The sequence below is a fragment of the Rhinatrema bivittatum genome, chromosome 11 (genome assembly GCF_901001135.1).
Source record: "Rhinatrema bivittatum chromosome 11, aRhiBiv1.1, whole genome shotgun sequence".
In the NCBI taxonomy this organism is placed as follows: Eukaryota; Metazoa; Chordata; class Amphibia; order Gymnophiona; family Rhinatrematidae; genus Rhinatrema; species Rhinatrema bivittatum.
This window is the reverse complement of record NC_042625.1, coordinates 99,258,251-99,271,195: the sequence shown is the minus strand read 5'-3', so window position 1 is coordinate 99,271,195 and position 12,945 is coordinate 99,258,251. Positions and strand designations below refer to the sequence as shown.

Genomic DNA, 12,945 nt, shown 5'->3' with positions numbered 1-12,945 from the left:
TTGCTGCCTTGTGTGTGTATGTGTGTGTGTGTGTGTGTGTGGTGTGTGTGTGTGGGTGTGTGTTTGTGTGTATGTGTGTGTGTGTATGTGTGTGTGTGTGTGTGTGTGTGTGTGGGTGTATGTGTGTGTGTGTGTGTGTGTGTGGGTGTGTGTTTTGGGGTGGGGGATGACCATGACTGAGGTTTCACCTAGGGAGTCAGATACCTTGCACCAGCATGAATGTCTCTGAGCAGAGGGGGAGTCTGTTCTGCTTTTCATCCTATTGCATGCAGGGACTTCTAATGAGCGATGGCGGTCAAAAAAGCAAACAGAGTGTTAGGGATTATTCTGAAATGAACAAAATACTACATGGAGTATCCTAATGCCTCTGTAATGATGTGTGGTGTGACCGCCCTGAGTATTGTGCACCTCAGATGATGTGGGAAGGTGACGGAAATGATAAAGGGGATGGAGCATCTCCCCTGGGATGAGAGGCAGCGCAGGCTGGGGCTCTTCAGCTTGGAAAGGGGACAGAGTAGAAATTTATAAAATCATGAGGGGGTGCAACGGGTAAATAACTCTCTAAAATAAAAGTATAAAAGGGGACTCACCATGTGCTCATAGGACAGCAGGCTGGTCGCCCTGACATGTGGCGCCCGGCACGGGAACCTGACAACCAGCAGAGGCAGAACTGATGGCAGACGGCGCTTTTTCTCTCGACTCTGGAATCTGTTGCCAGCTTCTTGCCCGTACTGATGCCACCTCGCGTTGCCATTGATTTACACGAAATAGCTGCTGAGATTTGGGCTGGAAAATTAGCAACAACTTCAGGAGGAAGCCCCTGAAGCAGCATTAAGGGAAGGTGGGAGGGCAGTGGATAGGACTGTAATGATTATAACTGACCCCAGGCGTGGGCATTTATTTAGTTATTTATCCGTTTTTTATATACCGTCATTCGGTTTAGCCATCACAATGGTTTACAGGATCAAAACAACAATCAGATAAATTATACATAGTTGCAAAAGAAGAAAACAATAACAATAGTGAAATGATAGATAGAGGGGGAGAAGGGAAAGATGTAAAAAGGAAAGTAACAAAAATAGTATTAATTCATCTTAAAGGAGGGCTTCATATTACATTTCTGAAATTTTACCACTTAAGGTTGATGCCAGTTGTAGTTACTGTTTTTTTTTTTCTTGTTTGCGTTTGAATGGTTGAATTGATTGTAGATGGATTGTTGTTAAGGATGATCATTGATGTAGACTGTATGGAAGAGGAAAGTTTTTAGGACCTTCTTGAACTTTTTGATGTTAGATTGAGTTCTTAAATAAGGCGGTAGAGAGTTCCATTTTTTTGGGGAAGCAATGGAGAATGCTCTGTTTCTAGTGGTTGATAGTCGAGCATCTTTAATGGGAGGAATTTGTAGACAAGAAGTGTTGTTCGACTGAAGATTTGTTCTGGTAATTTGTGGAGTGACTTTTAAACCAGTGTGTTTACGATTAAGGGAGGGCAGTGGATAGGACTGTAATGATTACAAGTGAGCCCAGGCGTGGGCTCTATGAACGGTCCTACCACATGGACAAATAGTTTGCACATTCGGGCTTTTTGGCTTAGGTTGTTAGATAAATGTATGTTTCAGAAGAATTGTGCTCTTCTGGATGGCCAGGAGACCCGAGTTTGCACCCCCCCCCCCCCCACACACCCAGATCTTATCCAGCACTAGGAGCTGTTTATGCTCCCAGACTGGCTGGGACTTGCCTTCCTGTCTGTGGCAGACAGGATCCGATCTGTCTCTCTCGTCTCCTTCCCCTCAGGGGTCTCCAGGGTGATCTGAATGTTAATATCCTCTGCAGAGCAGTCTGGATTAAAAAATGGAAGTGGGATCAGCAGAATCCAGCTGGAAGGGGTCCAGGGCCAGAGTATGGAGAGCTTCCTGAGTGCTGCGGGACTCTGCTGTCACTGACTCGCATCGCTGCCTCGGCTCCTGTCACTAACATAACATTGAACCAGATCCAGAGTCTGAGGCCAGGACAGACAAATAACTGCTCGAGGGCGACACCCTCAGTCCAATGTGAGCAATGAACAGAACTCTAACCAGAGGCTCTCGCCTGCCATTTGTGCTGCTATAATGAGGGTCATTCCCATCCCTATCCTGGCACTTTGTCTCTCATGGTGCATGAGCTGCTGTCCCTCTGGCACTGTAAGAAAGATGGGGATGGCTTACTTTCAGGTGCTGTAACGAGGGGCCGTCTCTTGCTTTGGATGAGCTGTTGCTATAAGAAGGAGGGACTGTCTCTCATTGTGAATGATCCACTGTCTCTCTGGTGCTGTAATGAGATTTCTCTTTCTTTGGATGAGCTGCTATCTCGGGTTGCTAGAAGAACAAAGGGCTGTCTCTCGCTGTGGATGATCAACTGTCTCTGGAGCTAGAGGAGTGGCTGTCTCTCTGGTGCTCTGAGGAGTGGCTGTCTCTCTGGTGCTGTAAGGAGGAGATTTCTCTTGCTTTGGATGAGCTGCTATCTCTCTAGTGCTATATGAAGGAAGGACTGTCTCTCACTGTGAAATGATCCACTATCTCTCTGGTGCTATAAGAAGAAGGGGATGTCTCTCACTGTGGATGAGTCACTGTCTATCTGGTGCTGTGAGGAGGAGGGGTAAACTCATTGATTCAGTGCTCACCTTTTCCATATCAGTCTCTGTGCAGGGGCTGCCGCAGCAGGTGTGTAAAGGCTCTGGAAGTCTGTGTGAGACAGTGAGGTGTGTGTATATGTGTGGGCTCACACTGACTGTGCAGATTTGCACAAGTGCTGGAGCAGGTATGGGAAGGCTCAGCATAGACAGAAGGGCGTCTGTATATGTGTGGGCTCACACCAACTGTGCAGATGTGCACAAGTGCTGCTGGAGCAGGTATGGGAAGGATCAGCATAGACAGAAGGGCGTCTGTATATGTGTGGGCTGACACTAAGTGTGCACATTTGTACAAGGAGCAGGTTTGGGAAGGCTCTACCTGTCTTGTGAGACAGTGAGGTGTCTGTATATGTGTGGGCTCACACTGACTGTGCACATTTGCACAAGTGCTGGTGCAGCAGGTGTGGGAAGGCTCAGCATAGACAGTGGGGCGTCTGTATATGTGTGGGCTCACACTGACTGTGCAGATTTGCACAAGTGCTGCTGGAGCAGGTATGGGAAGGATCAGCATAGACAGAAGGGCGTCTGTATATGTGTGGGCTCACACTAAGTTTGCACATTTGTACAAGGAGCAGGTATGGGAAGGCTGTTGATGTCTGTGTGAGACAGTGGAGCGTCTGTATATGTGTGGGCTCACACTGACTGTGCATGTTTGCACAAGGAGCTTCCTAGTGAAGAAATAAGTACAGATGAAGGTTTATTATTTATTTCCACCTATTCCTAGTAAAGGCACAAAGTAGATTAGAAAGAAAAATATCAATTGCAGCACAAATGCCTGGAGGTGTGGGGAGGCAACACTAGAAGATAAAACTGAAGCGAGGTAGTGATTTCATAGGGAGGGTCCCATGCAGTGAGAACGCGCTGTGTGTGTCTCTGGGCACTCGTGGTAATGCTTCTTGTGTGCTTTCTCTCCATAGGCTGACAGGATTACGTCTGGGAAGACCGGAGCCAAAGGAGACCGGAGAGAGGCAGTAAGTGCTGGAGATCTGGAGAGGTGCATTATCTAATGCCCGAGCTAGCCTTATCATTTCATTTTTATTTTATTTATGAGTTTTTCATGGGCGGGAATGGCCAGTCTCTTGGCTTGGTGTCAGGGAATGCCCAAATTGTCATGCCAGTACAGTTTCTTGAATCTGAATGGCTGGCCACAGGATTTGGAGGGGGGGATGTGGCTTGGCGGGAGGGACTGGTTAGCCACGTGGGAGATTTTGCTTTGACAGATCTTTGCATTGGAAATCTGTCTATGGGGGAGAGAAGAAGCAGAGATGCAGCATTTCCTCTGTTCTGTTTTCTTGCCATGACAGGGTCACACCGGGCCCCCAGGTCTGCGGGCTGTGCCAGCCGATGAGGTAAATAGCTTTGCAGTGTTTGAAGTCTTCCGTTATTATTCTAAGCTTGGCAATAAAGGGGCTTAGTGCTGTGAGGGTCTGAGAGTGAGCGTCACATGCACGTCTTGAACATGAGGAGGCGAGTGAGGGGCAGTGGCTAAATTAACACCCACAGATTCACTCACTCTGGCTGCTGTGGGGCAGAAAACTATGAGAGAAAAATCTGGTGAGCTGCATCTCGCCCTCGCACGTACTGTGAGCTGTCTGCATCTCCCATATCAATTTCACTCCCACATGTTCCGCGAGCTGGCTGCGTATCCCAGAGCAGTTTCACCCCCACACATACCATGAGCTGACTGCATATCCCAGAGCAGTTTCACCCCCACAGGTAAGAACATAAGAACATAAGAAAATGCCATACTGGGTCAGACCAAGGGTCCATCAAGCCCAGCATCCTGCTTCCAACAGTGGCCAATCCAGGCCATAAGAACCTGGCAAGTACCCAAACATTAAATAAATCATAAGCTACTATTGATCATTAATTACCGTAATAGTTTATGGATTTATCCTCTAGGAACTCATCCAAACCTTTTTTAAACGCAGTTACACTAACTGCGGTAACCACATCCTCTGGCAATGAATTCCAGAGCTTAACTATGCACTGAGTGAAAAATAATTTCCTTCAATTTGTTTTAAATGAGCTACTTCCTAACTTCATTGAGTGCCCCCTGGTCCTTCTATTATCTGAGAGAGTAAACAACCAATTTACATTAACTTGTTCGAATCCATTCATGATTTTGAAGACTTCTATCATATCCGCACTCAGTCGTCTCTTCTCCAAACCGTTCAGCCCTAACTTCTTTAGTCATTCCATGCCCTTATCATTTTGGTCACCCTTCTCTGGTACTCTGAGCTGTCTGAATATCCCATAGTAGTCACTGCCCACAAGCTGGCTGGGGCAGTGAGCTGAATCCAATAGACAGTGACGTCCATCCTGCACAGGCTGCAGGGAGCTCTAAGGCAGAGGAGGGGAGAGGATGCAGAGGCAGCAGGATGCAGGGAGCTCTAAGGCAGAGGAGGGGAGAGGATGCAGAGGCAGCAGGATGCAGGGAGCTCTAAGGCAGAGGAGGGGAGAGGATGCAGAGGCAGCAGGATGCAGGGAGCCCTAAGGCAGAGGAGGGGAGAGGATGCAGAGGCAGCAGGATGCAGGGAGCTCTAAGGCAGAGGAGAGGAGAGGATGCAGAGGCAGCAGGATGCAGGGAGCTCTAAGGCAGAGGAGGGGAGAGGATGCAGAGGCAGCAGAATGCAGGGAGCTCTAAGGCAGAGGAGGGAGAGGATGCAGAGGCAGCAGGATGCAGGGAGCCCTAAGGCAGAGGAGAGGATGCAGAGGCAGCAGGATGCAGGGAGCCCTGAGGCAGAGGAGGGGAGAGGATGCAGAGGCAGCAGGATGCAGGGAGCCCTAAGGCAGAGGAGAGGAGAGGATGCAGAGGCAGCAGGATGCAGGAAGCCCTAAGGCAGAGGAGGGGAGAGGATGCAGAGGCAGCAGGATGCAGGGAGCTCTAAGGCAGAGGAGGGGAGAGGATGCAGAGGCAGCAGGATGCAGGGAGCCCTAAGGCAGAGGAGGGGAGAGGATGCAGAGGCAGCAGGATGCAGGGAGCCCTGAGGCAGAGGAGAGGAGAGGATGCAGAGGCAGCAGGATGCAGGGAGCCCTGAGGCAGAGGAGAGGAGAGGATGCAGAGGCAGCAGGATGCAGGGAGCCCTAAGGCAGAGGAGGGGAGAGGATGCAGAGGCAGCAGGATGCAGGGAGCCCTAAGGCAGAGGAGGGGAGAGGATGCAGAGGCAGCAGGATGCAGGGAGCCCTAAGGCAGAGGAGGGGAGAGGATGCAGAGGCAGCAGGATGCAGGGAGCCCTAAGGCAGAGGAGAGGAGAGGATGCAGAGGCAGCAGGATGCAGGGAGCCCTAAGGCAGAGGAAAGGAGATGATGCAGAGGCAGCAGGATGCAGGGAGCCCTAAGGCAGAGGAGAGGAGAGGATGCAGAGGCAGCAGGATGCAGGGAGCCCTAAGGCAGAGGAGGGGAGAGGATGCAGAGGCAGCAGGATGCAGGGAGCCCTAAGGCAGAGGAGGGGAGAGGATGCAGAGGCAGCAGGATGCAGGGAGCTCTAAGGCAGAGGAGGGGAGAGGATGCAGAGGCAGCAGGATGCAGGGAGCTCTAAGGCAGAGGAGGGGAGAGGATGCAGAGGCAGCAGGATGCAGGGAGCTCTAAGGCAGAGGAGGGGAGAGGATGCAGAGGCAGCAGGATGCAGGGAGCCCTAAGGCAGAGGAGAGGAGAGGATGCAGAGGCAGCAGGATGCAGGGAGCCCTAAGGCAGAGGAGGGGAGAGGATGCAGAGGCAGCAGGATGCAGGGAGCCCTAAGGCAGAGGAGGGGAGAGGATGCAGAGGCAGCAGGATGCAGGGAGCCCTAAGGCAGAGGAGGGGAGAGGATGCAGAGGCAGCAGGATGCAGGGAGCTCTAAGGCAGAGGAGGGGAGAGGATGCAGAGGCAGCAGGATGCAGGGAGCTCTAAGGCAGAGGAGGGGAGAGGATGCAGAGGCAGCAGGATGCAGGGAGCTCTAAGGCAGAGGAGGAGAGAGGATGCAGAGGCAGCAGGATGCAGGGAGCCCTAAGGCAGAGGAGAGGAGAGGATGCAGAGGCAGCAGGATGCAGGGAGCTCTAAGGCAGAGGAGGGGAGAGGATGCAGAGGCAGCAGGATGCAGGGAGCCCTAAGGCAGAGGAGAGGAGAGGATGCAGAGGCAGCAGGATGCAGGGAGCCCTAAGGAGAGGAGGGGAGAGGATGCAGAGGCAGCAGGATGCAGGGAGCCCTAAGGCAGAGGAGGGCAGAGGATGCAGAGGCAGCAGGATGCAGGGAGCCCTAAGGCAGAGGAGGGGAGAGGAAGCAGAGGCAGCAGGATGCAGGGAGCCCTAAGGCAGAGGAGGGGAGAGGATGCTGAGGCAGCAGGATGCAGGGAGCTCTAAGGCAGAGGAGGGGAGAGGATGCAGGGGCAGCAGGATGCAGGGAGTCCTAAGGCAGAGGAGAGGAGAGGATGCAGAGGCAGCAGGATGCAGGGAGCCCTAAGGCAGAGGAGGGGAGAGGATGCAGAGGCAGCAGGATGCAGGGAGCCCTAAGGCAGAGGAAAGGAGATGATGCAGAGGCAGCAGGATGCAGGGAGCCCTAAGGCAGAGGAGAGGAGAGGATGCAGAGGCAGCAGGATGCAGGGAGCCCTAAGGCAGAGGAGGGGAGAGGATGCAGAGGCAGCAGGATGCAGGGAGCCCTAAGGCAGAGGAGGGGAGAGGATGCAGAGGCAGCAGGATGCAGGGAGCTCTAAGGCAGAGGAGGGGAGAGGATGCAGAGGCAGCAGGATGCAGGGAGCTCTAAGGCAGAGGAGGGGAGAGGATGCAGAGGCAGCAGGATGCAGGGAGCTCTAAGGCAGAGGAGGGGAGAGGATGCAGAGGCAGCAGGATGCAGGGAGCCCTAAGGCAGAGGAGAGGAGAGGATGCAGAGGCAGCAGGATGCAGGGAGCCCTAAGGCAGAGGAGGGGAGAGGATGCAGAGGCAGCAGGATGCAGGGAGCCCTAAGGCAGAGGAGGGGAGAGGATGCAGAGGCAGCAGGATGCAGGGAGCCCTAAGGCAGAGGAGGGGAGAGGATGCAGAGGCAGCAGGATGCAGGGAGCTCTAAGGCAGAGGAGGGGAGAGGATGCAGAGGCAGCAGGATGCAGGGAGCTCTAAGGCAGAGGAGGGGAGAGGATGCAGAGGCAGCAGGATGCAGGGAGCTCTAAGGCAGAGGAGGAGAGAGGATGCAGAGGCAGCAGGATGCAGGGAGCCCTAAGGCAGAGGAGGGGAGAGGATGCAGAGGCAGCAGGATGCAGGGAGCTCTAAGGCAGAGGAGGGGAGAGGATGCAGAGGCAGCAGGATGCAGGGAGCCCTAAGGCAGAGGAGAGGAGAGGATGCAGAGGCAGCAGGATGCAGGGAGCCCTAAGGAGAGGAGGGGAGAGGATGCAGAGGCAGCAGGATGCAGGGAGCCCTAAGGCAGAGGAGGGCAGAGGATGCAGAGGCAGCAGGATGCAGGGAGCCCTAAGGCAGAGGAGGGCAGAGGATGCAGAGGCAGCAGGATGCAGGGAGCCCTAAGGCAGAGGAGGGGAGAGGATGCAGGGGCAGCAGGATGCAGGGAGCCCTAAGGCAGAGGAGGGGAGAGGATGCAGGGAGCAGCTGCTGTTACCTTTACCTGTTGAATTAAATCGTAGGCGGTGCTGTGCTTAGATTTACAGTTGTATAACTGCTTAGCCCTGGCTATCAGTTAAATCTGAAACGCACTCCAACCTGAGCCTTTATTTGTGCGCACAAAACTGAGTCAGACAGGGGGATGACTCTTCATCCTGCTAGATCCCAAGTGCTGACTCCCTGGTGAAAAGCGAGTGGCATTAGCCATTCTGAGACGTGTGGCCCCAGCCGGCCCTGAGCAGTGCCCCTCCCCCCACCCCTTCGGAAGGCCCTGGGGTTTGGCCAGGGGAGTAAAGTTCGCCGGTCAGTGCTGCTTTTCAGTGAGGCTTGGTAACCTTTGCCGCTGCAGTGGTGGAGCCGGGTTGTAGCCACACAGGTTGTGGTGGACGGGGGCTGCTTGCAAGGTCCTTCTGGGCCACAGACCTGATTCTGCTGAAAATGAGCTGAGCTTAGCTTGGCCCCGTGCCAAAAGGGCACCTGGGAGGATCCTTAGTTTGCAAAGACGCGCGGGGAAATCCCGAGATCTGGTGTTGTGCCAGGATATTAATTGGGTAAAGATGAGCCCTCCTATCCTCCTCTGCCCTCAGACGCACTCATGAGCTAAGATGTCAGCACGGCGCCCACTCCCAGCCACGGAGATGCCAGAAATGTTGGGCTGGCTCGTAGCGAAGGGGCACACGGATGAGGAAGATGAGGATCATTTTCTAGCTGTGCAATGCTTCACCCCCACTGCTGGGGAGCGTGCAGGCAGTGTGGGGGTGATGGCAGCCTTCAGGGACAGCTCAGCATGTGGAGACGGGAAAGGTTAGCAGCAGCAAATCATTGGCACAAGCAGCTATTTCTCCAAGGCTAGACTTTATCCCTGGCAGCACAGGGACCCCCAAAGGGCAGTAATGTCCTGGAATCTCCAGCAGCTCTGGGCCATGAGTTCTGTATTTTGGGTGGAGTCTGGGGCCTCGCCCACCTATGAGAACCTCCTGCCCAGTGTACAAGGACCCCCAGCGTACGGGCCACTTCTGCTCTGCTAAGAGGCCCTCTTTCAGCCAAACGCTAGCTGGCCGGGGAGCTGAGACTTTGCTGCTGCATCACTGCCACCCTGTGGATAAAGCAGGAAGTTCAGGAGCATTTAATGTGTCGGTTCTGGGCTCTGCATGCTGTCAGCCTGCCTGCCCCTTCTGACATCAAGCAGGCTGTGGGCATTTCACTCAGGTCAACTTGCACAGGCTGATCCAGTTCTGCTGCTGCCCCACTGCATGCAGGGGGTTGTAGTTCTGATTTTATATTAAAAAATGTCTGTGGTCCTGTTTAAGCAGGAACAGGATGTGCTCTTGTCCTGTTTTAAATGTGCTACTTGCTGACTTCATGGTGCCCCTGGTCCTTCTGTTTTCTGAAAGAGTAAATAACCGATTGACATTAACTTTTCAAGTCCTTTCATGATTTTGTAGACTTCTATCATATCCCCCCTCAGCCATCTCTTCTCCAAACTGAACAGTCCTAACCTCTTCAGCCTTTCCTCATAGGGGAAGCTGTTCCATCCCCTTTATCATTTTGGTTGCCCTTCTCTGTACCTTCTCCATCGCAATTATATCTTTTTTGAGATGCGGCGACCAGAATTGTACACAGTATTCAAGGTGCAGTCTCACCATGGAGCGATACAGAGGCATTATGACATTTTCCATTCTATTAACCTTCCCTTCCTAATAATTCCTAACATTCTGTTTGCTTTTTTGACTACCACAGCACACTGAACCGACGGTTTTAAAGTATTATCCACTATGATGCCTCGATCTTTTTCCTGGGTGGTAGCTCCTAATATTGAACCTAACATCGTGTAACTACAGCAAGGGTTATTTTTCCCTATATGCAACACCTTGCACTTATCCACATTAAATTTCATCTGCCATTTGGATGCCCAATCTTTCAGTCTTGCAAGGTCCTTCTGTAATGTATCACAATCCGGTTGTGATTTAACTACTCTGAATAATTTTGTATCATCTGCAGAATGGATAACCTCACTCCTCGTATTCCTTTCCAGATCATTTATAAATATATTGAAAAGCACCGGTCCCAGTACAGATCCCTGAGGCACTCCACTGTTTACCCTTTTCCACTGAGAAAATTGACCATTTAATCCTACTCTCTGTTTCCTGTCTTTTAACCAGTTTGTAATCCACGAAAGGACATCGCCTCCTATCCCATGACTTTTAGTTTTCCTCACCTACTCCTCCCACTTCACCAACATCGCTCTCATCCCCCCTTCTGCCCCTTCCAGGTTCCTCTCCATGGCCCCCTTAAGAGCCCCCCCCACCTTGCCCATTCCTTTCTATCTTCCCTATGTTCTTCCCCATCTCCCCCTTCTTTCCGTCAGGCACTTCTCTTTCTCCCCCCTAAGTTCCTTTTCCCCTCTTCCTTTCCTCTCTCTCCCCAAGTTTTCTCTTCATCTCCTCCTTATGTGGAGGGATCTCGTAAAGCTTGAGGAATGGTTTAGATTCTGGAAGCTAAACCTTGGGGGTGAAGTTCTGTGCACAAAACAGGAGCGAGATCTGGGGGTGATTGTATCCGATGATCTTGATGTGGCCAAACAGGTGGATAAAGCGACGGTAAAAGCCAGAAAGATGCCTGGCTGCATAGGGAGAGGACTGGTCAGCAGAAAAAGGGAGGTGATGCTGCCCCTGTATAGGTCCCTGGTGCAACCTCACCTGGAATACTGAGATTGCACCTTCAAAAGGATAGAAACAGGATGGAGTCGGGCCAGAGGGAGGCTACTAACATGGCCAGTGGTCTTCATTATAAAGTATACGGGGATAGACTTAGAGATCTAAACATGAACACCCTGGAGGAAAGGCGAGATGGGGAGATATGATAGAGATAAAAACATAAGACTTGCCATACTGGGTCAGACCAAAGATCCATCAAACCCACCATCCTGTTTCCAACAGTGGCTAATCCAGGTCACAAATACCTAGCAGGATCCCAAAGGAGGAGATAGATTCCATACTTCTCCATCCCAGGGATAAGCAGTGGATTTCTCCACCTTAATAATGGTTTATGGACTTTTCTTCCAGGAACTTGTCCAAACCTTTTTTAAATGCAGCTACACTAACAGCTTTCACCACATCCTCTGGCAATGAATTCCAGAGCTAAATTATGCATTGAGTAAAAACATATGTCCTCTTATTAGTTTTAAATGCATCACGCACTAACTTCATTGTGTGTTCCCTGGTCTTTGTACTTTTTGAAAGAATAAACACCTGATTTACTCATTCCACTCCACTCATTATTTTATAGACCTCTGTCATATCTCCCCTCAGCCGTCTCTTCTCCAAGCTGAAGAGCCCCAACCTCTTCAGTCTTTCCTCATAGGGGAGCTGTTCCATTCCCCTTATCATTTTGGTCGCCCTTCTCTGTACCTTCTCCATCCCAACTATATCTTTTTTGAGGTGCGGTGACCAAAACTGTACACAGTATTCAAGGTGCGGTCTCACCATGGAGCGATACAGAGGCATTATGACATTCTCTATTCCTTCCTTTCCTAATAATCCCTAGCAGTCTATTTGCTTTATTGGCTGCTGCTGTACACTGAAGAGAAGATTTCAACATATTTTCAACAATAATGACTAGAGCCTTTTCCGGACTGGTGTAGCTATAATTTGGGTTACTCTTGTCCACATTAAATTTCATTTGCCATTTGCAAGCTCAGTCTCTCAGTTTTGCAAGGTCCTCTTGGAATTTCTCACAATCCTCTCATGATTTAACAACTTTGAATAATTTGCTAGCATCAGTAAATTTGATCACCTCACTCATTGTTCCCATCTCTAGGTCATTTTTTTGTCACTTGGATGCATCTTATCAATGTTTGTTTTCTTTCAGTGTCCTTCCTGCATGTTGAGGACATCTGATGCAAATGTAAGTCTGGAATATTTAGTTACCGTCTTTCCAAGTGAAGATCACAACGGTTTACAAAAGTAACATTCTTCCTTTAGGTCATTACATATCATGTTGAAATACAAATTGGTGTAACTCATACTTTTGTAAGATACATTTTGAGGTTACATAGACTTTGATAAGATACATATTTTGGAGGAACTGAAGTGGGTCCTATGACTCTAGGGTGATGTTCTTAGACGTCTCAGCTGAGGGTGGGGATAATACGTTAGGAGGATGGGGATTCTGTTTAGTAATTTTCATGGTTGTAAGGGGAGATGTCATGAGCTACTTTGCTCTCTTGTTATGTGGTGCTAGCCGTTAAGCCCGTAACAATGGGCTACATTAACATTTTCTTTTCAGTCCATTTCCTTACCCCTCATTCTCCCTCCCTCCCTCCCCTCATTCTCCCTCCCTCCCCTCATTCTCCCTCACCCTCTAGTCTCCCTCCCACCTCCCCCTCCCCACCCTCTAGTCCCCTCCCCCTCACTCTCCTCCCTCCCCCTCCCCTCACTCTCTCCTCCCACCCCCCACTCTCTTCCCACCTCCCCTCTCTCCTCCCTCCCTTCACTCTCTCCCCCTCCCCCCTGACACTCTCTCCTCCGTCCCCCCCTCCCCTCCCCTCAGTCACTCCCTCCTCCCTCCCCTCAGTCACTCCCCCTCTCTCAGCTCATTCACAACCCCTTCGGATGGCGCAGACGGAAGATCTTCGGAGGAGGTCCCTCCCTTCCTTGTGCACGCCGCTACTGCTCCTGCTCCTGGCCGCGCCATT

At 51.3% G+C, this 12,945-nt stretch overlaps 1 protein-coding gene across 4 annotated transcripts in view; it reads left to right on the top strand.

The window, feature by feature from the left end:
- Window positions 1-12,945, top strand: part of COL16A1 (collagen type XVI alpha 1 chain) — a 111,869-nt gene that overhangs the window by 32,687 nt on the left and 66,237 nt on the right. For all 4 annotated transcript variants that reach the window (XM_029619243.1, XM_029619244.1, XM_029619241.1 and 1 more), the window contains exons 9-11: window positions 3,585-3,638; window positions 3,972-4,016; window positions 12,120-12,155. In XM_029619243.1, the coding sequence (XP_029475103.1) occupies window positions 3,585-3,638; window positions 3,972-4,016; window positions 12,120-12,155 (135 nt within the window). The remainder of the gene's footprint in view (window positions 1-3,584; window positions 3,639-3,971; window positions 4,017-12,119; window positions 12,156-12,945) is intronic.